Consider the following 22,690-nt stretch of genomic DNA (forward strand, 5'->3'; position numbering starts at 1 on the left):
ACATATGGTACCTTTTAGTTAATAAACACCTTGATTTTAAGTTTCAATGCTCTTTTTTAAAAATGTTAGTGCTCTTCTCCCACAAGCAGTTGTTGAATGAATAAGATGTATACATGAACCAAGTTTCGGCAGTTATCTAGAACAGAAAAGGCCTGGTGAGCAGTCTGTGACTTGCCCTTTAGTGTTGTGATCAGTTTGTCAGTACTCAGTTTTCTTGTAGCTCTGAGAATCCTCTCACCTTCTGTGAGGGTGACAATCTCTGTAAAGACATTTTTTCAGATACTGATTGCAATTTGGATAATGAACCAAAATAAAAGACAGCAGAGGGGGATAATTCTGGGGTCTGATCGTACCACCTGAGCTTTGTAGAGTTAAGAGTTCTGTTACAAAGTTTAGCTTGCAAACTGAAACTGCAAATCTTGGAAAATTCTGAAATCATTAGAAAGAGAATAAGGTCCAGCCTCAATCATGCTGAAAGCAAGAATGGTGCAAAACGTTTACAAGGTGCAGCCATTCACACCTGGTTTTTTTTTTACCTGATTAAAATTGTTCAGCAGTTGTGGTTTCCTTGGATGGGCTGGCTAGTCTGTGTTTAAAGGTACACATTACAATCTTTTTGATTGAAGGCTTTGGAGAGGGTGCAGAAGAAGTTTACCAGGATGTGGTCTAGATTACAGGGCATGTATTATACCAAAGATTGGACAAATTTGGGTTGTTTTCTCTGGAGCTACAGTTTGAGGGGAGATAGAGATTTATAAAATTATGAGAGGCATACAGCAGACAGACAGCATTTTTTTCTTTCCAGGGTTTAAATGTTTAATACCAAAGGGAAGGCATTTAAGGTGAGAGGATGCAATTTCAAATGAGATATAAGGGGCAAGAGAGTTGTGGGGCCTGGAATGTGCTACCTGGGGTAGTGGTACAGGCAGATATATTAGGCATTTTTAAATAATAATTAGATAGGCACATGAACTTGAGTGAAATGGAAAGGTATGGTCACTGTGTAGGCATAAGGATCAGTTTAGTTGGCCACTTGATTACTAATTTAATTGGTTTGGCACAACATTGTGGGCTCAGTATAGCACAGGAACAGACCCCATGTTCTGATATAAGGTTAAGAGGGGGTAGTGGAAGGACTGGGAAAAGAAAGCAGTCTTTATGTAAAGTATCAAGGGTAAGAGATGATTGCTTCCACTAGTTTCTGCTGACTGAATCTCGAGAATCAAGTTTTCTCTCTAGTCTTATTCAAAGTAACCGTTATAAGGGAACAGATCTGAAAATAAAGCAGTATTTCAAAGCATGAACTAAGATACACAAAATATAAATTAACTTAACAAGAATAAAAAGGTGGATAGAAATAATAAAAATAAAATGTCAGCGTGAGAATGCAAAAAGTTTATAACCTCTACGTGATGAAATTAGTACTATAACCTTTTCATCAAGGTGTAAGTGCTTGGGGAGAAATGCTTACAGTAATCACAAAGCACAACAGAGGTTGAGAGACAACCTACACAGGACTTCAAGATGGATATTAAGCTTTAACTAAATGTTAATTTATGGACTTTTGTGTCTACAACCAGTATTGTTTATCAATATTCAATCTTCTTGATTTTGTCAGTTTTTACCCAGTTAACTAGGTGGAAGACCAGGACTAGAATTCAGGCACTTCTGCTGAGTAGGAGAGTGGAACACTTGCAGCCCACCAGTAGACTCCTAAAGAAGCAGAAGAGACTTCCTCAGATTTCTTAGTACCTAAACTTGGAAACCTACCTGCTAAACCTAGTACAAGTCTAATAGTCTTACTGAAATTCATCTGAAGCAGCTGTCCACTTCCCTTCACATTTGATTTAAATAATCAAATAAACAAGGGTTATAAGAATTTAATCATTTTAGTAGCAATTTCTAGAGTAATGGTGTGACTTCAGTGTTTTTCAAGGCCCAAGTCATTCACAGATATTCATTTCAAAATGGGGCCACAGCCACACCAGCTGTCAAAAAGTAATTGCGGTAGAATCTGACACTTTCACTTGGAGAGTCCTAATGCAGAATCTTTCTGATTAAGTGGAAGCCACATCTCAAAAAAATGACTCCACCTGCAGGCATACTGCAAGGAAAAATAGTTTTCAAGAGACACCTGAAAGACAATTGGAAATCTTAGGCAGCTCACTAGTTAGTACCAGATCTCCTTCCTCAGCTATATCCTAAGTAACTTTTCCAAACACAATAACATTTTAGATTACATCTACTTAAATGATTTCTCATTAAACATACTAAAAACATAGATGTTTTAATTTTTCCCCCCTATCTGTCATTTCAAAGTGTGCAGAAATATTTTTATCAACCTTGCAGCCTGAAGGTGTTAATGTAGATACTGGACTCCTCTTATCCTTGGGAGTTCTTAATTCCGGTGAATCCTCAACAGATGAATACGAAGTTGATAAGGAGCTGATGGGCGAGTTGTTACTTTCATTAGCAAAAGACTGTCTTCCTTCAGCTTGAACGACCCCCTTTGCCAGGTTCCCAGCCCAACATGAATTATTAGCCATTATATCTTGTAATACTACCACTGGAACTCGTCTTCCAAGTAAGCTGTCAGTGTCAATTTTTTGCCCTTCAATGGCCTTCACTTCACTGTTAGCCTCCCCAGGTGTTGAGTTTTCAGAATTCGTAGATTCAGAAGAATTTACTCCTTTTGTTAAACTGGGTTTCATGCAGTTACATTTTTTTTCACGATCAATGTTTGTTTTTTTACATAGACATTTAGAAGCCACTACTTTTATACTTGTGGTATCTGCACTGTCCAACACTTCATTGCTAGAATCGCATGTCAAGTCAATTGTGGAATGGAGTTCGCTGCTATACATCTTGGGTGTAGGCTTACTCTTCTGAATGAAATTCAAGAAACCATCAAGGGGTCCCTTCCCATTAACAAGTTTGGAGGGAAGCACATCCCCATCCAAAGTTGGCGAGTTTACAGTTTGGCCATCCAAGTTTATTTTGCAGTCATTCTCAACATCCTCTACAGAGGCAATCAGTTTTTCTGAACTTAGTTGCACAGGTGAATTGGGAGATATTTTTGTCCGCTTGGCATCATCAATCTCTTCATTTTCTGGCTTTGGTACGGGATTGAGACGTTTGAAAGGTAATCGTGCTGTAACATAAAGTCACTACCATTAAGATTAAGAAACAAAGACAAGCTTCTAACATTTCAAATAACAATTCCAGCTTCTTTTTCACATCTGATTTTCCTTTCTATTGAGAAGTTAGTTACTCTCATATGAGGGTTGACCAAGTTGATCATGATTGGGAAACCCAATTGGTTCATTAGTTAACCTAAAAAATTGTTTCAATAAAAATTGTCCACAAAACCATTATAAGCTAGTTAATTTTTTTTTGCAATATTACATACGAGAAAAAATCCATCCTAATTCCAAAGAGACAGCACAGCATTCCATTCCAGGAGTGCAAATGCTAATTTATGGAGGTGGCCATCATTATAAAGGTAAATCATCATGGATCAGTTATACAAATATTCCAAAAGGTTAAATGCCACACTGATGAGCAAGGCAAGTCAGAAATAGCCCTCAGGAAAGTTTAAACACAGTAGAAGTGAATAATAGGATTAAAATCTTGGAGGTGGACATTTTCAGGCTTGAATAAAATACATCCTAGATAGAGTATGGATTGGGGGGATGGAGGTGCTAGTGAGGAGTAGAATCTCTGACTGCAATATCAAACCTCCCCAACTCCAGAAATGCCAGTGAGTGCTAATGTACAACTAAAGGGAAAAATAAACTGAAGGACCACAGGTCAGGTCACTTATCTTCGGAACCAGGTAAATTGCTCCAATCGGATGCCACTGTAGTGCAGCAGTAACATAATACTATTACTGCTGGGAAAATTCTGAAGTTCGGAGTTCAATTCTAACACCATCTATAAGGAGTTTGTACGTTCTCCCCATGGGTATCCTCCAGGTGCTCTGGTTTCCTCCCAGTCCAAAGACATCAATTAGTAGGTCAACTGTCCCAGTTAAATAAGGTTGCTGGGCAGTGCAGCTTGTTGGGCTAGAAGGGCCTACTCCACATCCTATCTCTCCAAATAAGCAAAGTCTGATTGACTGCATGTCCTTCATTTAAGCAAAAATTAATGACGAATCATCAGATAGATCTGCTAAAATTGTCTCAGACTAACTTGATTAGAATGTTTTGCCATGTTAACATATTGTGTTTTGTATTCTATATATACAAAAACATTTGTAACTGTCACATGACAGGCAAATTAAAAATGTAAAAGTCCTAAAAGAGCGAATGTCCAAAAAAGGGGACAGTATTTGGTTGTGTAGCTCTTTTTTGGACCAACAAGGAGACCATAAGACGAATAATTTCCTTTTGTACTATAGAAATATGGTTTATGACAATAAGACAATAAACAGCTGCACAGCTTCACATACCCAAAGCATGGCTCCTCAACCCTGTAAGAAATGAGCTAGCACAGATTTTGTACTCATGCCATTTAAATCATGATTTTTGCAGAGATAACGTGCAATATCATCAAAATCAGCAGCAAGGACAGATGTTTTCAGACAACATATCGATGATGTAGTAATAATATTGGAGGAAGCATGTCGAAGGAGAGGAGCAAACATTTACTTCCTAACAGTACATCACTGGCATAAGAAATTTCATTAAAGTGTTAACTGATTTCAGGCTTTCATATCTTCTGCCTGATGGAAAAGAGGGGGGGGGGGGGTCAATGACAGAACATCCAGGGTGGGAGGAGTCTTTGATTACATTGACTGCTTTTCTGAGGCAGCAATAAGTATAAGCAGTGTTAATGAAGGTAAAGCTGGTTAAGTAAGAAATTCTGGGTATGGCATTTCCATTACCCACTTTCTCTTTCTTCACTGTAGCTAACCTTCTGATAACAATGAAGGGATTAAGGATATTGTCCGGTGTAGCCGATAATGAATCTTGGAGAGCTATGTGGGAGGGAAGGATCAGATTGATCTTGGAGTAGGTTAAAGGGTCGGGACAATACCTGGGCAAACGGACCTGTACTGTGATGTACTGTTCTGTGTTCTAGTCAAGTATACAAGTGGGTGAAAAAACATTGTTTAATCAGGGGAGACCACAGTCCTTGAGGGGCTGCAACTTCACTCAAAATTCTGAAAAGACCGCATTTTAACCTACTATAACATCAGAAGCAGCAAAGTAATACAATAGTCAAATTACCTTGGACTAATTTCTTTGCTGGAGTAGCTGCTTTCAACTTGCACTCCTCCATTACTGCAAAGGAAAACAGAAGTTACTCAAAACAAATTTTTGAACATCAAATATCCTCATAAGAACACAATTCAATTATATCATCAGTGATCTAGAATTTTGTTTAAATAAATGCAACACCCCCAAATTCAAGTTTTTTACTTCAGAAATAGTCGCTTGAAGATGGAAACTAAACACAAACCCCATTTCCAGACAAGTTGGGATATTTTCCAAAATGCAATAAGAACAAAAATCTGTGATATGTTAATTCACATGAACCTTTATTTAACTGACAAAAGTATAAAGAAAAGATTTTCAATAGTTTTACTGACCAACTTAATTGTATTTTGTAAACATACACAAATTTAGAATTTGATGGCTTTGCAACACACGCAACAAAAGTTGGGACAGAGGCATGTTTACCATTGTGTTACATCACCTTTCCTTTTAATAACACTTTTTAATTGTTTTGGAACTGAGGATACTAATTGTAGTAGATTTGCAATTAGAAATTTTCTCCATTCTTGCTTGATACGAGACTTCAGCTGCTCAACAGTCCGTGGTCTCCGTTGTCTGATTCTCCTCTTCATGATGTGCCATACATTTTCAACAGGAGATAGATCTGGACTGGCAGCAGGCCAGTCAAGCACACGCACTCTGTCTACAAAGCCACGCTGTTACAGCCCGTGCAGAATGTGGTCTGGCATTGTCCTGCTGAAATAAGCATGGACGTCCCGGGAAGAGACGTCGCCTTGATGGCAACATATGTCTCTAAAATCCTAATATACGCCTCAGTCAATGGTACCTTCACATATATGCAACTCACCCATGCCATGGGCACTGATGCACCCCCATACCATCACAGATGCTGGCTTTTGCACCTTTCGCTGACAACAACCTGGATGGTTGTTTTCATCTTTGGCACAGAGAACTCGACGTCTGTTTTTTCTGAAAACTAGCTGAAATGTGAACTCATCTGACCACAGCACACGGTTCCACAGTCTTTCGGTCCATCTGAAATGAGCTCAGGCCCAGAGAACTCGCCAGCGTTTCTGCATAGAGTTGATGTATGGCTTCCTCCTTGCGTAATAGTTTCAAGTTGCATTTCTGGATGCAGCGACGGACTGTGTTGAGTGACAATGGTTTTCCGAAGTACTCCCGAGCCCAGGTGGCTATAATTGTCACAGTAGCATGACAGTTTCTTAGGCAGTGCCGCCTGAGAGCTCAAAGATCAAGCGCATTCAACAGTAGTTTCCAACCTTGCCCTTTACGCACTGAGATGTCTCTGAATTCTCTGAATCTTTTCACAATATTATGTACTGTAGATGTTGAAAGACCTTAAATTCTCTGCAATCTTGCATTGAGAAATGTTCCTTTTGAACTGGCTAACAATTCTCTCATGAATTTTGGCACAAAGGGGTGAGCCACGACCCATCCTTGCTTGCATAGACTGAGCCTTTGATGGACGCTACTTTTATACTCAGTCATGATACCTCACCTGCTACCAATTAGCCTGCTTAATGTGGAGTCTTCCAAACCATTGCTACTTGAATATTGTGCACTTTTCAATCTTATTTTAACTCTGTCCCAACTCTTGTTGAGTGTGCTGCAGCCATCAAATTCTAAATTTGTGGATGTTTACAAAATACAATTAACTTGGTCACTAAAACTATTGAAAATCTTTTTTTTGTACTTTTGTCAGTTAAATAAAGGTTCACGTGAATTAACATATCACAGATTTTTGTTTTTATTGCATTTTGGAAAACATCCCAACTTTTCTGGAAATGGGGTTTGTATATGGCCCTAAGAGCACATTAAATTTCTCTAAATAAGGACACCTATGATTAACTCTGAATAATTTCAAAAGGTATCTGTTACAGGTCCAAGACAAGGCAGCAAAACAGATTTATCTGATCTTGCTCTTGCAAGGCCTTTTAGCTTCAAACTAGTATACAATGCTTCAGCAGTATAATAATTTAAGAATGAATTGATCTACTTTATGCACTTTGAAATACTCTCCTGATATTTGTTCAATTTTTTCAATTTGTTGAATTCAATTTGTTGAATTTGTTCAATTTTTGGTAGTTTAATAAAATATTTCAAATAATTATGACAATGGTGGATTGATTTTAATTCTTAATTACAGTGGCTACACTTAGTACCCAAGGGATAGCCTGTGAAAAAATTAAATGACAAATTCCATTGCCTACAATAATTTCAAATAAGAAGTGCCAGAAGGTGGAGATGGGGGTAGGAAAAAGGAAGGAATATCCTGTTACCAAGCAATAGTTCTGATCTATGAATTGCTCCTCCTTAGTGAACAATGGCACAGCATGCCCTGCACCAAAGCTACCACCAAATACAAAAGGCAGCATTGCACCGAGAAGTTTAAATCTCAGCTGACCATCGAAGGACAAGCCATAAGCAACAAGTTGAAGATGAGACATAAAGATCAGTGTTCATAATTTCAACAGTAACAAAGTAGCATCAGGTCAAAATCTTCCAAAAGGTCTAAGGCATTAATCTTCAGAAAATTTGCTGGGTGGGCAGGGAGATACAAATAAAGATGGTTTCTCTTCCTTAATGCTTATATTAAAATACAGAATATCAGAATCAAAATGCATACACAAATTGAACAATCTAACCAACCTAATGTCATCTACTAGTATGAAGCCGGTAGCCTGCAGGAGGTTCTTCAGGGATCATCTTTTACACATCAAAGCACTGTTTAAACAAAGATTTCTGCCTCCATCATGTTTTTTTTGCTGCAAGTTCTAGACCCTGAAACTCATAACGGTGAAAGGATCCTCCCCCCACCCCCATTCCACTCTAATCCATTGACTAAATTTACTTCTTAAAAAAAATCCTTCTGCTAATGGAAACACCCCCCTCCTGTCTTCCTGGCCTCTCAATTCTCACCTGCTCATCGGGAAGAAAAGCTCCATCTGGACTACCTTCCCTCAAGAGCTGCAATTTTCCAGTTCCTAGCCAAATCTTTCTTCCCAGCAATAAATGATTTTGTCATGTAGTGATCAGAAACATATACAGTACTTATGCAACAGCCCACAACCACAGCACCTGGACATGACTACTGGTCCAGTTTGCACATCCTCTCCATGACTGTGCTAGTTTCCACCAGGTGTATAGTTTCCTCCCACAACGCCAAGGTGTGGCTGGTAGATTAACTGCTATTCTAAAATTAGTCATATGGTATGGGGTAATAGCAGAAAGGGTCAATGAAAGCTGATGGGCATGTGCAAGAATAAATTGCTATCTTTTACACAAATTATGAGGCACAGCATGAAACAAATGGGATTTCACTCCTCTACACTGGATGGACCCAAGAATACAACTGTATGTTTACAACAAAACACATTAATTCTATGCCCTTACTAATAAAGAAATACACCTTTAAAACATTTGGTACCTCAAAACTATTTAAAATATCCTGATATTCCTTTTCCCTTGCCCCATTGTTTGAAAGCTATTACCTCACTTGCTTTGATCAAGTTCTGCTGGTCATCATTCTATCCAACTTACCACTGGCAACACACAAGTTCTATATTATTATGCCTACTATTTTTAGGCCTAAATAATTATTAAGAGATTGTATACCGAATTTGCTCAAAGCTTGACTGTCAAGCATTACCCCTTACTTCTTACCACTGAGACAACATTAAATCAATTAGGCCACTCTCCTTTGAGTTCTATTAAAACCCTTTTTATGAAGGCTATTTTGCCAGGTCCCATATTACATTTCAGAGAAAGTCAAACAGCAACCTTCTGCATCCATTTTTCATTTTTATAAAGAATAAAAAATTGAACATATACCACTATATTAACATTCACCTATGTCTCATTTATGATCTTTTTGGGGAATAATGAATTCCAATTCATTTGTTAAAACCCTAACAAAATCTTTTCAAAAAACTGTTGCAATGCAGAATCTTTTTATCCTTTTTTCCTACATATTCCAAACTGCAATCACAATGTTTTAACTGAAACACTATAATTATATGTAGTAAGAAAGGAAGGGGTGAAAAAAGTGACTCCATGCAGACAATTTTGAGCAGGCAAATATAATTAGGATGAAAATGATACTCAAAAATTGGATCACAAAATGACTTACAGAATGTTACTCTGTAATTAAGTGATTAAAAAGATCAATTTTGTTTTAGCAAGGCAGTTGTCATGTACTTCCAATTTTAAAAATGTCCAATGGAAATTGAACTACTACAGTGTAATTAAAATTCATTTAAAGTCAATGCTGATTCAAAGTGTCAGGACTCAAAATCCAAGCTTAAAAGTAATGCAATCTATCAATCGGCAACATGTGTGATCTCACTACAAAAATATTCACTGGGGGGTTAAAAATTTCCAGCAATGAAACGCTGCACGTAGGAAACCAAATACAACAGGTAACACAATACAGATCTAGCACAATCATGCTGCACAAATCAACTATGTATATAAAAGTTGAAATTTTATGCTTAATGCATCAGATTTCCATGTGATTTTACAGAAAACTGTTTCAGCACCGGTTCCATTGAAGTACCTAATCAAAGAAACAAAAAAATACTCCGTGTAAACATTGAAAACGATGGAAAATCCGAATAGAGAAGAAACAACGGTTGTTTACAACAATCTCACAAACGTCAACAATACTAATTCAAAATCGCAGTCCAATGGCACTCAGAAGTCTCAGCATCCTTTGCCAGAAAGAAATTAACTAGTTGTTCAAACACAGCTGATAAGAACCCCCCCCCCGAAAAAAATAAAGTCAATGCTATTAAACGAGTGATCGCTCCAGCTAGATTATGGATAGAGCGCCACTTGATCCAAGCTTTTGGCTCTCCCGCCTTTCTACGGCTCAGCAGCTGAGTGGAAGTGATTGGGGCCAAGGTGAACTTCCTGTCAGCGCCTTAAAATGTTTAATTTCTTTATATGACTGCAATGGATTAAAGAACGTCACTGCATACTCCTCTTGCTCAGAGCCGGCAGCAAGCCGCTGGCAGCCCCCGGGCATGTCAGAGAGGCATCCAGCAGCCTTGTCAGTGCCGGGCCGTATCCCCCACCCAGCAGCTCGGCCGGGGCCTTGTTACCAACTGCGAGCCTCACACGGGCCCTCCACTTCACTCATTCACTCCCCCACCTCGGTCCTCTCTCGCCGCCTCTCCGGCGGCCGCCTGTTGCTGGTGTCCTGGTCTCGGGGTCTGCAGCATTCCACCACCCGCGGCGGCGCTGCTTCCCGCCGGCTGCGCGCTGAGGGCAGTGACAGCGGCTGTGGGTGGCTGGTAGACAGGCCGCGCTACACTACTTCGCTCCCCTCAACCTCCCTCCTCCACCTCCAGCTGCTCCCGCTCCCGCTCACTGGCCCTCACCCTCCCCCCTCAGCCCGCTTGTATTTGGCGGGAACCGACACGAGCCCGCATCACTTCCCCGCTCATTGGTTGGCACCTGTCACGTGGGAGACTCAACCGACCCCCCTGCTAGAACCCAGCTATATTATTTTTAAAGAGTAGTGAACACTTTGGATATAATATCTCAAAAGGATTAGCTTTCGGATAAAACTAAGAGATTTTTCAAAGCAATAAACCGGCTGTGGAATCGAGCCTAATCTCCCCCTCAAATGTTGCTGCAGATAGGCTGGACGAATTCTGATTGACAGATCAATAAACCAACCAGTTCATCAGCCAGGACAAACTCGGAAATTGAGCACTGCTTTAAAAAGTTTTGGAGTTTATCATGACTGACTGCGAAGGCAAACACATGTTATTGAATGAGAGTAACTGGTGGGTATTTTAAATTCTTAAAATGTTGATGTGAACCTCAAATATATATTTAATTAAAACACAAGTTTATAAAATGCACACATTTTTAAAAAAGGATTCTTATAGGTTTAAGAGAATAAAGTCCCAAAAGTTGAGAGCCAAGCACTGAGCAGGTTAAAGCACCAAACACATTCTTCCAAACCAAGCAGCGTTTCTTTACTATAATTGTCAAATTAATAATCCTGCACGAGTTTTCACAATAATTGAGTATTCTCCCAAAGTGCTACAAGTGTCCGCCAGGTCATGGGCGATATAAGATCAGACACAGGATGGAAATTGGCTCTTCGGTCCATTAAATTAACCGATTTGCACTAATATTGTACTTAATTATTCTTTGTTTTTCCTTATATTCTCATCAATACTCCCAAGATCTTGCCACTCACCTATGCACTAACAATAACATACAACGACATGTAAAATAATCAATCCTCATATTTTTGAGATGCGAGAGGAAACTGAAGCATTCCGAGGAAATCCGCAAGAACACAGGGAGGGCGTGCAAACTTGACACAATCACGCAGCTCAGGATTAAATCCAGGTCCCTGGCACAGTGAAGCAGTGACCCAGTAGCTGCATTACCTTGTGGACCAAGTTATACTGAATTAAAAAATTATGAACCTTTCTGATTTACCAATAATGAAAAAGGATGGAGCTATTTGGCCCATCAGGACTAGAGGCACCATACCCTTCACATTTCCTTGCTCCCTGTGAAACTCATTACTTCACACACAAAAATTCTCTTGGCAAACACGAGAAAATCTGCAGATGCTGGAAATCCAAAGCAACACACACAAAACGCTGGAGGAACTCAGCAGGCCAGACAACATCTATGGAAAAGAGTATAGTCGACATTTTGTGTCGAGGCCCTTCATCAGGACTGGAACAGAAGGGGAGAAGTCAGAGAAAAAAGGTGGCAGGTGATAATGTGAGGTAAAGAACTAGTAAGTTGATTGGTAAAAGAGATAAGAGGCTGGATAAGGGGGAATCTGATAGGAGAGGTCAGAAGCTATGGAAGAATGGGAAGGGGGACAAGTACCAGAGGGATGTGAGGGTGAAGTGAGGTGGAGGAAAGAGGGCAATTACTGTAAGTTTGAGAAATCAATCTTCATGCCATCAGGTTGCATGCTACCCAGATGGAAAACAAGGTGTTGCTCCTCTAATTTGAGGGTGTTCTCATCGTGGCAGTAGAGGAGACCATGGACTGACATGTCAGAATGGAAATGGGAAGTAGAATTGAATTGGGTGGCCACTGGGACATCCCACTTTTTGTGGTGGAAGGAGTGAAGGTGCTTAATGAAGCAGTCTCCCAATCTACGTTGGGTCTCACCAATATACAGGAGGCCACATCGGGAGTACAGGATGTAGTAGATGACCCCAACAGACTTGCAGGTGAAGTGCTGCCTCATAGTTTGGGGCCCTAAATGATGGTGAGGGAGGAGCATGGGCAGGTGTGGTACCTGTTGCACTTGTAAGGGTAAGTACCAGGATGGAGATCAATGGGGAAGGACGAGTTGTGAAGGCATTGCTCCCTGCGGAAAGTGGAAAGGGGGCAGGAGGGAAAGATGTGCTTGGTGGTGGCATCCCATTAGGGATGGCAGAAGTTATGGAGAATAACGTGCTGGATGCGGAGGCTAGTGGAGTGGTAGGTAAGGACAAGAGAACCCCTATCCCTGGTGTGGAAGCGGGAGGATGGGGTAAGGGCAGGTGTGTGTGAAATGGAAGAGATGCGGGTGAGGTCAGCCTTGATGGTGGAGGAAGGGAAGCCCCCTTCTTTGAAGAAGGAAAAATTCTCTTTGCCTCATTTAACTTTCACCAACCCATTTTCGGGATGTGGGTGGAAACCAGTGCATCCAGTGGCAACCTACACGATCGGAGAGAATGTACAAACACCACACAGATAGCATCTGAGAATCGAACTGAGGGTGCTGGAGTTATGAAGCAGTATCACAGACCCTACTTTTTATTTCCATTCTACCCCATAACCCATAATTAGTTTTAGTTGTGTCATCAAATTATTTAAAAATGTTGTAAAAAATGTACTTTCTATCTTCACCCTTAATAACAAAACCACACTTGAAAAGTGCTTCATTGGTGTGAAGTATTTTGGAATGATTGAAGACCATCAACATTATACTGTGTCCCTATTCATGCAACAGAAATATTTCTTCTACATCCAAGCTTTACAGAGCACTGAAAATCTTATAACCAGACAAAGTGGGCTTTACATTTTCATACTCTCTCTCAGTCTGTTCCAACGAAGAGTCATGGAATGGAAATAGGTCCTTTGGCTACCACGATTCTCTAGAAAGTAAAGCCCTAAGGCAGGCAATTCTTGCTTATCAAAAATTCCACCACTATCCCATTCAGAAATCAATTGATTCTAATGGACCATCTCTGATAATTTGACATCCAGTGACATAAAATTAAACAAATAAAACACAGCAGAAACAGACAAATCTTAAGTTGGCACATTATATTCATCATTTCCTTAGACTAAAATTCTGCTTTGTTAACTAAATAATCGTTTGTGTATATTTCTCCACCATTGAAAATTACCCATCCACCAAACCCACAATCTCTGTTGCTTTGAACAAGCATTGGCATTTAATAATCTAAATTTTATTCGCTCCTATGTAATCTTCCATCTAACACATCTATACATATGGACCAGAATTTCCACAACTTGTGGATCTGTAGGTAGTTACTTAAATCAATGGTATTGAAACAAAATAATTGTAAACTTAGGAAACGTTGCAAATATTCTGAGGATTTGCAGAGTCAGGATAACATTGAATAGATTGAGAAAAGCATGGGCAAGTTAGTCCCAATGAAAGGATAGTCAAAGATGAAAGTGGATTCGTCACTACCGCTATTGGCCGAATCAAAGATGGTGTAAATCGAAGTGTAGGAGGGAGATTGAAAATCTAGTTGAATGATGCCACAACAAAAACCTCTCACTTAATGTCCAGCAAACCAAAGAGCTGATCAGTGCCTACAGGAGGAAGGAATCAGGGGTCCATGAGACAGTCCTCACTGGGGATCAAAGTCGGAGAGGGTCAGTAATTTTAGATTCCTTGGTGTATCGTTTTAGAGATTCTGTCCTGGGGCCAGCAGTTAGGTGCCATTTCAAAGAAGGTACAGCAATGCCTCTACTTTCTTAGAAGTTTGTGCAAATCCTGTAGAGAGTATCTGAGTGGTTGCATCATGGCCTGGTATGGAAACACCAATGCGCAAGAATCATCAGAATCAGGTTTATTATCACCGGCTTGTGACGTGAAATTTGTTAACTTAACAGCAGCAGTTCAATGCAATACATAATTTAGCAGAGAGAGAAAATTTAATAATAATAAAATAAAACAATAATAAACAAGTAAATCAATTAGATGTATTGAATAGATTTTTAAAAATGTACAAAAACAAATACTGTATATTAAAAAAAATGTAGTGTCCATGAGTTCAATATCCATTTAGGAATCAGATGGCAGAGGGGAAGAAGCTGTTCCTGAATCGCAGAGTGTGTGCCTTCAGGCTTCTGCATCTCCTGTCTGATGGTAACAGTGAGAAAAGGGCATGTCCTGGGTGCTGGAGGTCCTTAATAACGGACGCTGCCTTTCTGAGACACCACTCCCTGAAGATATCCTGGGTACTTTGTAGGCTAGTGCCCAAGATGGAGCTGACTAGATTTACAACCTTCTACAGCTTCTTTCAGTCCTGTGCAGTAGCCCCTCCATAACAGACAGCCTGTCAGAATGCTCTCCATGGTACAACTATAGAAGAACAACAGAAATGTCTACACAGGAAAAACAAACACCCCTCTCCCCCCCCACACACACACAATTGAGCACATCTTCTATAAGGAATGCTGCCACAAGAAAGCAGCATCCATTATCAAGGTCCACCCTTCAACCAGGCCACATTCTCCTTTCGCTGCTGCCATCGGGACAGGGTGCAGAACCTTAGGTCCTGCACCAGCAGATATTCAGGAATAGTTATTAACCTTCAGCCATTAGGCTCCTGAACCAGCATGGATAGCGTTACTCACCTCAACACTGAACTCAACTAGGGACTCACTTTCAAGGACTCTACAATTCAGGTTCTCAGTATTACTGTGTGGTCGGGAATCTTTCGGAGGGTAGGCCTCAAAATCCCCGGCCTTGCCTGCTTTTGGCGACCCAGAAGGAGGTCGAATCATTCGGACAGAGATGGCGCTCGGTATTCGGTGTCGGAGAGCTGATCAGAGCTCGAAGTTTTCGGATGACTCAGAGTCGGATTGTGGTCAGCATGGCAGGGAGAGTTTTTCTTCCTTCTCCCATGTGCGTGAGATGTGAGACATTTGAGAAACTTTGAACTTTACTGTGCTCATGGACTTCTTCATCAAGTTATGGTATCGTTGCACTGTTTGTAACTATATAATTATGTGGTTTTGTCAGTTTTTTCAGTCTTGGTCTGTCCTGTGTTTTGTGATATCACACCGAAGGAAATATTGTATCATTTCTTAATGCATGCATTACTAAATGACAATAAAAGAAGACTACGTGTCTTCATAATCTAATCTAATCAAATTATGTATTTATTTATTGTTCGTGTTATTTGTTATTTCTTTGTATTTACACAGTTTGTCTTCTTTTGCACATTAGTCGCTTGTCAGTCTTTGCTTGTGTGTAGTTTCTCATTGATTCTATCATATTTCTTTGTTCTACTGTGAATGCCTGCAAGAAAATGAATCCCAGGGTGGTATATGGCGACATAAACAAACTTCGATAATAAATTTACTTCGAACTTTCAAATACCAGGGACATTTCAGATCCTTAGGTAGGCATATGGATGAAGGAAAAATGGAGGACTATTAGGGAGGGAAGAGTTAGATTGATCTAAGAGTAAGTTTAAAGGTCAGCACAACATAGCGGGCCAAAAGGTCTGTACTGTGCTGTAATGTCCTATGTTCTAAATGGCAGAGCAAATCTGAGAGGCTAAGTGACCTGCTCCTATTTCCAACTCTCATATTTGTGTAATCTCAGTGAAGATAATGTGTTATCATTTTGTGTTGATTTTTAACCATACATCAGGTCAGTCCAATATTTTGTGCACATACTCTACAAATCCAAGTTTCACATGAATGGATTTGATCTCTTCACTGAAATCAAGTAGATAACAGCCAATGTCTCACCGTAATTTACCAGTTCAGTTTTTGTCTACTAAGTAAATTGGAGATACACAATTTGGTTTTTGAACCCATTACAAAACCATCATGAGATACACGGCTTCAAATAGCAGCAATAACTATTGGAAACCTATTCAGTAGCTGAATCAGTTTCAGAAGTTTTCACCACCAACTCAGTGAAATGTCTCTTTATTGATATCTTATAATTGTAGCATAGATGATCATAGTTATGAATTAATACTTTTCAACCCAAAAGTGGTCTCCACAGATGAAAATTAATTGGGAAGCTTATTGTCCCTGCCATGCAAGAGATAGATATGAAAAATAAATTGTTGGCTGTGACTCCCGCACTGGGTTAATCGAAAAATTAGGACATTTAAGAGAGGTAGGGAAAAAATGGGAAGAGAAAATGCTAATAAAGTGCCACATTCATCCATTAAAGCAGCTGAAAAAGACTTGTATATATTGTAGAGATACATGAAGCTGGAAAAAGCTACAAAAAACATTCTTAAAGACCTGAGTGTTCATCATTCCACAGTAAGAGGAGTTGCCTACAAATTGTGGAAATTCAGTACTGTTGCTACTCTTTCTAAGGGTGGGCACCCTGCAAGAGCACAACGTGCAATGCTGAAGGAAATGAAAAAGAATCCAAGAGTAACAAAAAAAGACCTGCAGAAAGCTCTAGAACTTGCTAAAATCTCAGTTCATGTGTCCACTATAAGAAAACACTGAACAAGAATGGTGTTCATGGACGGACACCACGGAGGAAACCACTGTTCTCCAAAAAAAAACACATTGCTGCACGTCTCAAGTTTGCAAAAGATCACCTGCATGTTCTACAGTGCTTCTGGGACAAAGTTCTGCAGGAGATAAGACAAAAGGTGAACTTTTTTTTAGCAGAGATGCACATTGCTATGTTTGGAGGAAAAAGGGCACTGCACACCAACACCAAAACCTCAACCCAACTGTGAAGCATGGTGGAAAGAGTATCGTGGTTTGGGGCTGCTTTGCTGCCTCAGGGACTGGACAGCTTGCAATCTTTGAGGGAACAATGAATTCAAAACAGTATCAAGACATGTTACAGGAGAATGTCAGGGTAGCAGTCCATTAGCTGAAGCTTAATAGATGTTGGATAATGCAACAAGAGAATGATCTGAAAGACAAGAGTAAATCAACAACCAACTGGTTTAAAAAGAAGAAAATTTGTGTTTTGTAATGGCCAAGTCAAAGTCCTGACCTATGTTCTATAGAACTGTTGTGAAAGGACCTGAAGCAAGCAGTTTATGCAAGGAAGCCCACTAACATCCCAGAGTTGAAGCAGTTTTGTCAGGAGTAATGGCCTAAAATTCCTCCAAGCCAACGTGCAGAACTGATCCGACAGTTACCGGAAATGTTTGGTTGAAGTTATTGCTCTATGGGGCGGGGGCGGGGGGGGGGTCACACCAGTTACTGAAAGCAAAGGTTCACATACTTTTTCCAACAAGTGCATGTAATATTGGATTATTTTTCACAATAAGTAAAAGAACAAGTATAATGTTTTTATGTTATTTATTTAATTGGGTTCTCTATCTAGTTTTAGGACTTACGTGAAGATCTGATCCCAATTTAGGTCACATTTATGCAGAAATGGAGAAAATTTTACAGGGTTTGCAAACTTTCTAGCACCACTGTAGATTTGTTAGTGCCTGACATCAGTCCATTTCCAGATCACGTCCTGACTTCCAGATAATGAGTGCAGTAACTTAAAAACCATGGTACTGCAGTTTTGATTTGATTGTGTTTTAATTAAAATTATTCCCTGAACCCAAAAAAAAAATCACAGAAACATAATAATAGATTACTTGCAGGATAATTCTGACAAGCAGCATGTTTACCTGTGAAAATATTGTGCCTCCACATGAAGTATTTCACAGAGGCACAATACTTTCATGAAGAAAGGGGATATGTTGGTAGAAGCATTATATATACAATTTCCCACCAACACAGTGCAGCTTTGCAGGAGCTTTCCAGCACTGTATCCTTTTCTCTTTATTGCACTAAATTCAGTATAAACCTTGGGGATAATTTTAACATTAAGGGCAGGAAGAGAATAAGCAGTATCATATCTGCCACCAGATCTTGCTTACAATTTATTTCCATTGAGAGGAAAATAAGGAAAATTTTAACATTGAGGGCTAAACAGAGGTGTAAACAAACAATACTCATTTTCCATGATGACATGTAGTGAAAATGACTCCAATTGTTCCAAGGCTCTGATTGCTCAAATAATATTTGGTGTAATCATACAGTTGTCCTTTAAGAGGCACTGTCTAACAAATTGAAAGTGCATCTTGGAAAAGACTATGCCCACTATAGCTTTAGATGTTTCAACTCATATTCATGTCCTTATGAATCAAACAAACCTTTCCCCACTGGATTAACACACTGAAAATAACACCAGGCTGCCAATGGCACAGTGAGTATTCTTTGTTTTCTAAAGTGGGTTTGAGTGAGGTTCAAGATCAAATCCCTGGTCTGTTTTGAGCCAGATGATCTCAGCTGGAAAACGCTACACTATGGGTCAGAGCCAAGGGATAAAGGAAATCTGACAAGGCTCCCATACTTGACTCCTACCAGAGTTTGCTGTTGGTCCTGTTCCCATTTTACATCTGCATGCTGACCCTTATTAATATGAGAATGTGGGAAGTAAAAAAGAATGGGAATAATGTGTTAGGTTAACAAGGGCGGTTGATGGCTTGTGCAGTTTCATTGGGCTGTTGGGCCTGTTTCCATGCTGTATCTCTGCAACGCTGACATAGTGTCAGTTTTCAATATGTTGATGACTCCCAGCTTTATCTCTAGATTGTTAAGCTGTATGTAGAATATCCAGTGGTGGATAAGCAAAAAAACTTCCGTCAGCACATGCATTGCGAATGCTATTGTTTAGCCACTCTTTTCAGCTCTCTCACCAGTATCTGCCTGAAAATGTACCACACTGTTTGCAACTTGGGTATCATTTTATGAACTTCCTGACGGGAAGGAAGGAGTATGTAATGCTGGGATCCTACTTGTCCAATCCAATGGCTGCAAGTAAAGGCTCTCCCCATGGTTGTGTTCTTTCACCCCTCCTGTTCTCACTTTATAGAAATGACCATGCACTACCTCCACAGACAAATCCATTAAAATCCTAAAGTTTGCTGATGACACGATTGTAATCTCTAATAATAATCTCCAATAATGATGTGACCTGCTATCAAGAGCTAGACCACCTTGCAGCATAGTGTGATTGTAACAACTTGGAATTTGACACTAAAAGGACAGTGGAAATAAGGATCAACTTCCCAACTACCCCCCCCCCCCCCGGAAATTAACAGCCAGGCCTTGACTGTGGTTAAATCATTCACATTGCTGGCGACTACCATTACAAATACATTGAAGAGGGCCAAGCACGTTACACTCATCTCTAGGAAAGGCCAGCGGAGATTGTTCTTCCAACGCCAGCACAAGAAACTTAACATCTCAGGGTGTATCCTGATGAATTTTTACTCAGCCATCATTGAGAATATTGTGCCAATCTCTATCATCCTTGGGTTTCCAGTGACCCCCTCCCTGTCCAAGTCCAGGCAACAGCGAGCGGTCCACTCAGCAGAGAAGATCGCTAGCTGTCAGCTACTGACATTAAAAGACCTGTTCATCACCTGAGCAAAGAAAACAGCCCAAAAAATTACTACTGACTCCACCCACTTTTAGCAGTCACCTATTCACCAAATTGCCATCGGTGAGACTCTACAAGTCACCCCCACGAACATGCATCATCTCCAAAGCTTTTTTCCTGTAGCTATCCAGTTTCTCAACAAAACTCTAACCGTCCCTGCACAACATCCGTTCAATGGTCTTTCCTGCTCTATTGTTCTGTTGATAATTATTAAGTATGTTCATATGTTCACAATTATTTAAATTTGATTATTGACATATGCACAAATTATTGATTGCTCATGGCAGTTTACACTATTGTAAACACCGTTGGTCATGGCTGTTTACACTATAAAATACAATGTTGGAAAATGCATGGTCACACACTTTGGTAGTAGAAATAAATGTGTGGACCATTTTCCAAACAGGGAGAAAATCCAGGAATCTGAGATGCAGAGGGACTTGAGAGTCCTTGTGCAGAACACCCTGAAGGTTAACTTGCAGGTTGAGCCAGTGGTGAGGAAGGCAAATACCATGTTAGCATTCATTTCAAGAGGTCTAGAATACAAGAGCAAGGATGTGTTGCTGAGACTTTATAAGGCACTGGTGAGGCCTCACTTTGAGTATTGTGAACAGTTTTGAGCCCCTCGTCTTAGAAAAGATGTGCTGGCATTGGAGAGGGTCCAGAGGAGGTTCACAAGGATGATTCCAGGAATGAAAGCGTTATCATACGAGGAATGTTTAATGGCTCTAGGTCTGTACTCACTGGAATTCAGAAGGGTAAGAGGGGATCTCATTGAAACCTTTTTAATGTTGGAGGCCTAGACAGAGTAGATGTGGAAAGGGATATTTCCCATGGTGGGAGAGACTAGGACAAGAGGGCACAGCCTCAGGATAGAGGGGCGCCCTTTCAAAACAGAGATGCAGAGAAATTTCTTTAGCTAAAGAGAGGCGAATTTGTGGAATCTGTTGCCAGATGCAGCTGTGGAGGCCAGGTCTTTGGGTCTTTATAAGGCAGAGATTGAAAGGTTCTTGATTGGACATGGCATCAAAGGTTAAGGGGAGAAGGCCAGGAACTGTGGTTGAGGAGGAGATTAAAAAAAAAGGATCAGCCGTGATTGAATAGCGGAGCAGACTCGATGAGCCAGATGGCCTAATTCTGCTTCTATGTCTTCCGGTCTTATTGTCTTGTAAATTGTTGATTGCTATTCTGTTGTCTGTTATGGTATTATCCTGTGTTTTATGCTTGGCACTGAACCACCAACACAAAATAATCTGCAGATGCTGTTGTCAAAGGAACACTCACAATGCGCTGAAGGCACAATGCAGGTCAGTCAACACCAGTTGAAAAGATTAATCGACGTTTCGGGCCGAAACCCTTCGTCAGTACTGAAGGAAGAACTTTGGGGAGGGTTTGAAGAATGCTGGTAGTTGGAAAAAAAACAGTAATTTGAAAGACAAAGGGGTGGGGGAGGGGAAGCAGGGAGGTGATTGGCAGGAGAACAATAGTAGAAGGAGGCGGAACTATGAGGGAGGTGATGTGAAATAGGGATAGAGGAAGGGAGGGGGAGGGAATTACCAGAAGTTGGAGAATTCTATGTTCATACCAAGGGGCTGGAGACTACCTAGACGGTATATGAGGTGTTGCTCCTCCAACCTGAGTTTAGCCTCATCATGGCAGTAGAGGAGGCCATGTATGGACATATCTGAATGGGAGTGGGAAGCAGAGTTGAAGTGGGTGGCTACTGGGAGATCCTGTCTGTTTTGGCAGACGGAGCGGAGGTACTCGACGAAGCGGTCCCCCAATCTGCGTCAGGTTTCACCAATGTAGAGGAGGCCGCACCGGGAGCACCGGATGCAATAGGTGACCCCAACAGATTCGCAAGTGAAGTGTTGCCTCACCTGGAAGGACTGTTTGGGGCCCTGAATGGTGGCAAGAGAGGAGGTGTAGCACTTACGCTTACAGGGATAAGTGCCGGGTGGGAGATCCATGGGGATGGACGTGCGGATAAGTGAGTCACTGAGGGATTAATCCCTGCGGAAAACGGAGAGGGGTGGAGAGGGAAAGATGTGCTTAGTGGTGGGGTCCTGTTGAAGGTGGCAGAAGTTGCGGAGGATAATGTGCTGGATCCGGAGGCTGGTGGGGTGGTAGGTGAGGACAAGGGGAACTCTGTCCCTGTTGTGGTGGCGGGAAGATGGGGTGAGGGCCGAAGTGTGGGAAATGGAGGAGATGCGAGTGAAGGCATCATTGATCACTGTAGAAGGGAAACCACGATCTTTAAAGAAAGAGGATATTTGAGATGTCCTGGAACGGAAGGCCTCATCCTGGGAGCAGATGCGGCAGAGACGGAGGAACTGGGAATAGGGAATGGCATTTTTGCATGTGGCGGGGTGGGAAGAGGTATAGTTGAGGTAGTTATGAGAGTCAGTGGGCTTGCAGAAGATGTCAGTGGACAGTCTGTCTCCAGAGATGGAGACCGAGACATCGAGAAAGAGGACAGAAGTGTCCGAGATAGACCAAGTGAATTTGAGGGCTGGATGGAAGTTTGAAGTAAAGTCGATGAAATTGACGAGCTCAGCATGGGTGCAGGAAGCAGCACCAATGTAGTCGTCAATGTATTGAAGGAAAAGTTGGGGAGCAGTACCAGAATAGGTTTGGAGCACAGACTGTTCCACATAACCAACCAAGAGGCAGGCATAGCTGGGTCCCCTGCGAGTTCCCATAGCTACACCCCTAGTCTGAAGAAAGTGGGAAGAGCCAAAAG

General features: G+C 40.8%; 1 protein-coding gene across 6 annotated transcripts in view; it reads right to left on the minus strand.

Moving 5' to 3' along the window:
* chaf1a (chromatin assembly factor 1, subunit A (p150)) overlaps window positions 1-22,690 on the minus strand; it is a 61,746-nt gene that overhangs the window by 34,190 nt on the left and 4,866 nt on the right. For 4 of the 6 annotated variants that reach the window (XM_072244133.1, XM_072244131.1, XM_072244132.1 and 1 more), the window contains exons 1-3: window positions 10,414-10,625; window positions 5,232-5,285; window positions 2,343-3,151 (exon numbers count right to left, since the gene is read on the minus strand). In XM_072244133.1, coding sequence (XP_072100234.1) covers window positions 2,343-3,151; window positions 5,232-5,285; window positions 10,414-10,483 — 933 coding nt within the window. In that variant the 5' untranslated portion in view covers window positions 10,484-10,625. Of the gene's footprint in view, window positions 1-2,342; window positions 3,152-5,231; window positions 5,286-10,413; window positions 10,626-22,690 lie in introns of those variants that run through there. The other 2 variants (XM_072244134.1, XM_072244135.1) reach the window with 1 other exon arrangement.

This window comes from Mobula birostris, chromosome 26, assembly GCF_030028105.1.
Source record: "Mobula birostris isolate sMobBir1 chromosome 26, sMobBir1.hap1, whole genome shotgun sequence".
In the NCBI taxonomy this organism is placed as follows: domain Eukaryota; kingdom Metazoa; phylum Chordata; class Chondrichthyes; order Myliobatiformes; family Myliobatidae; genus Mobula; species Mobula birostris.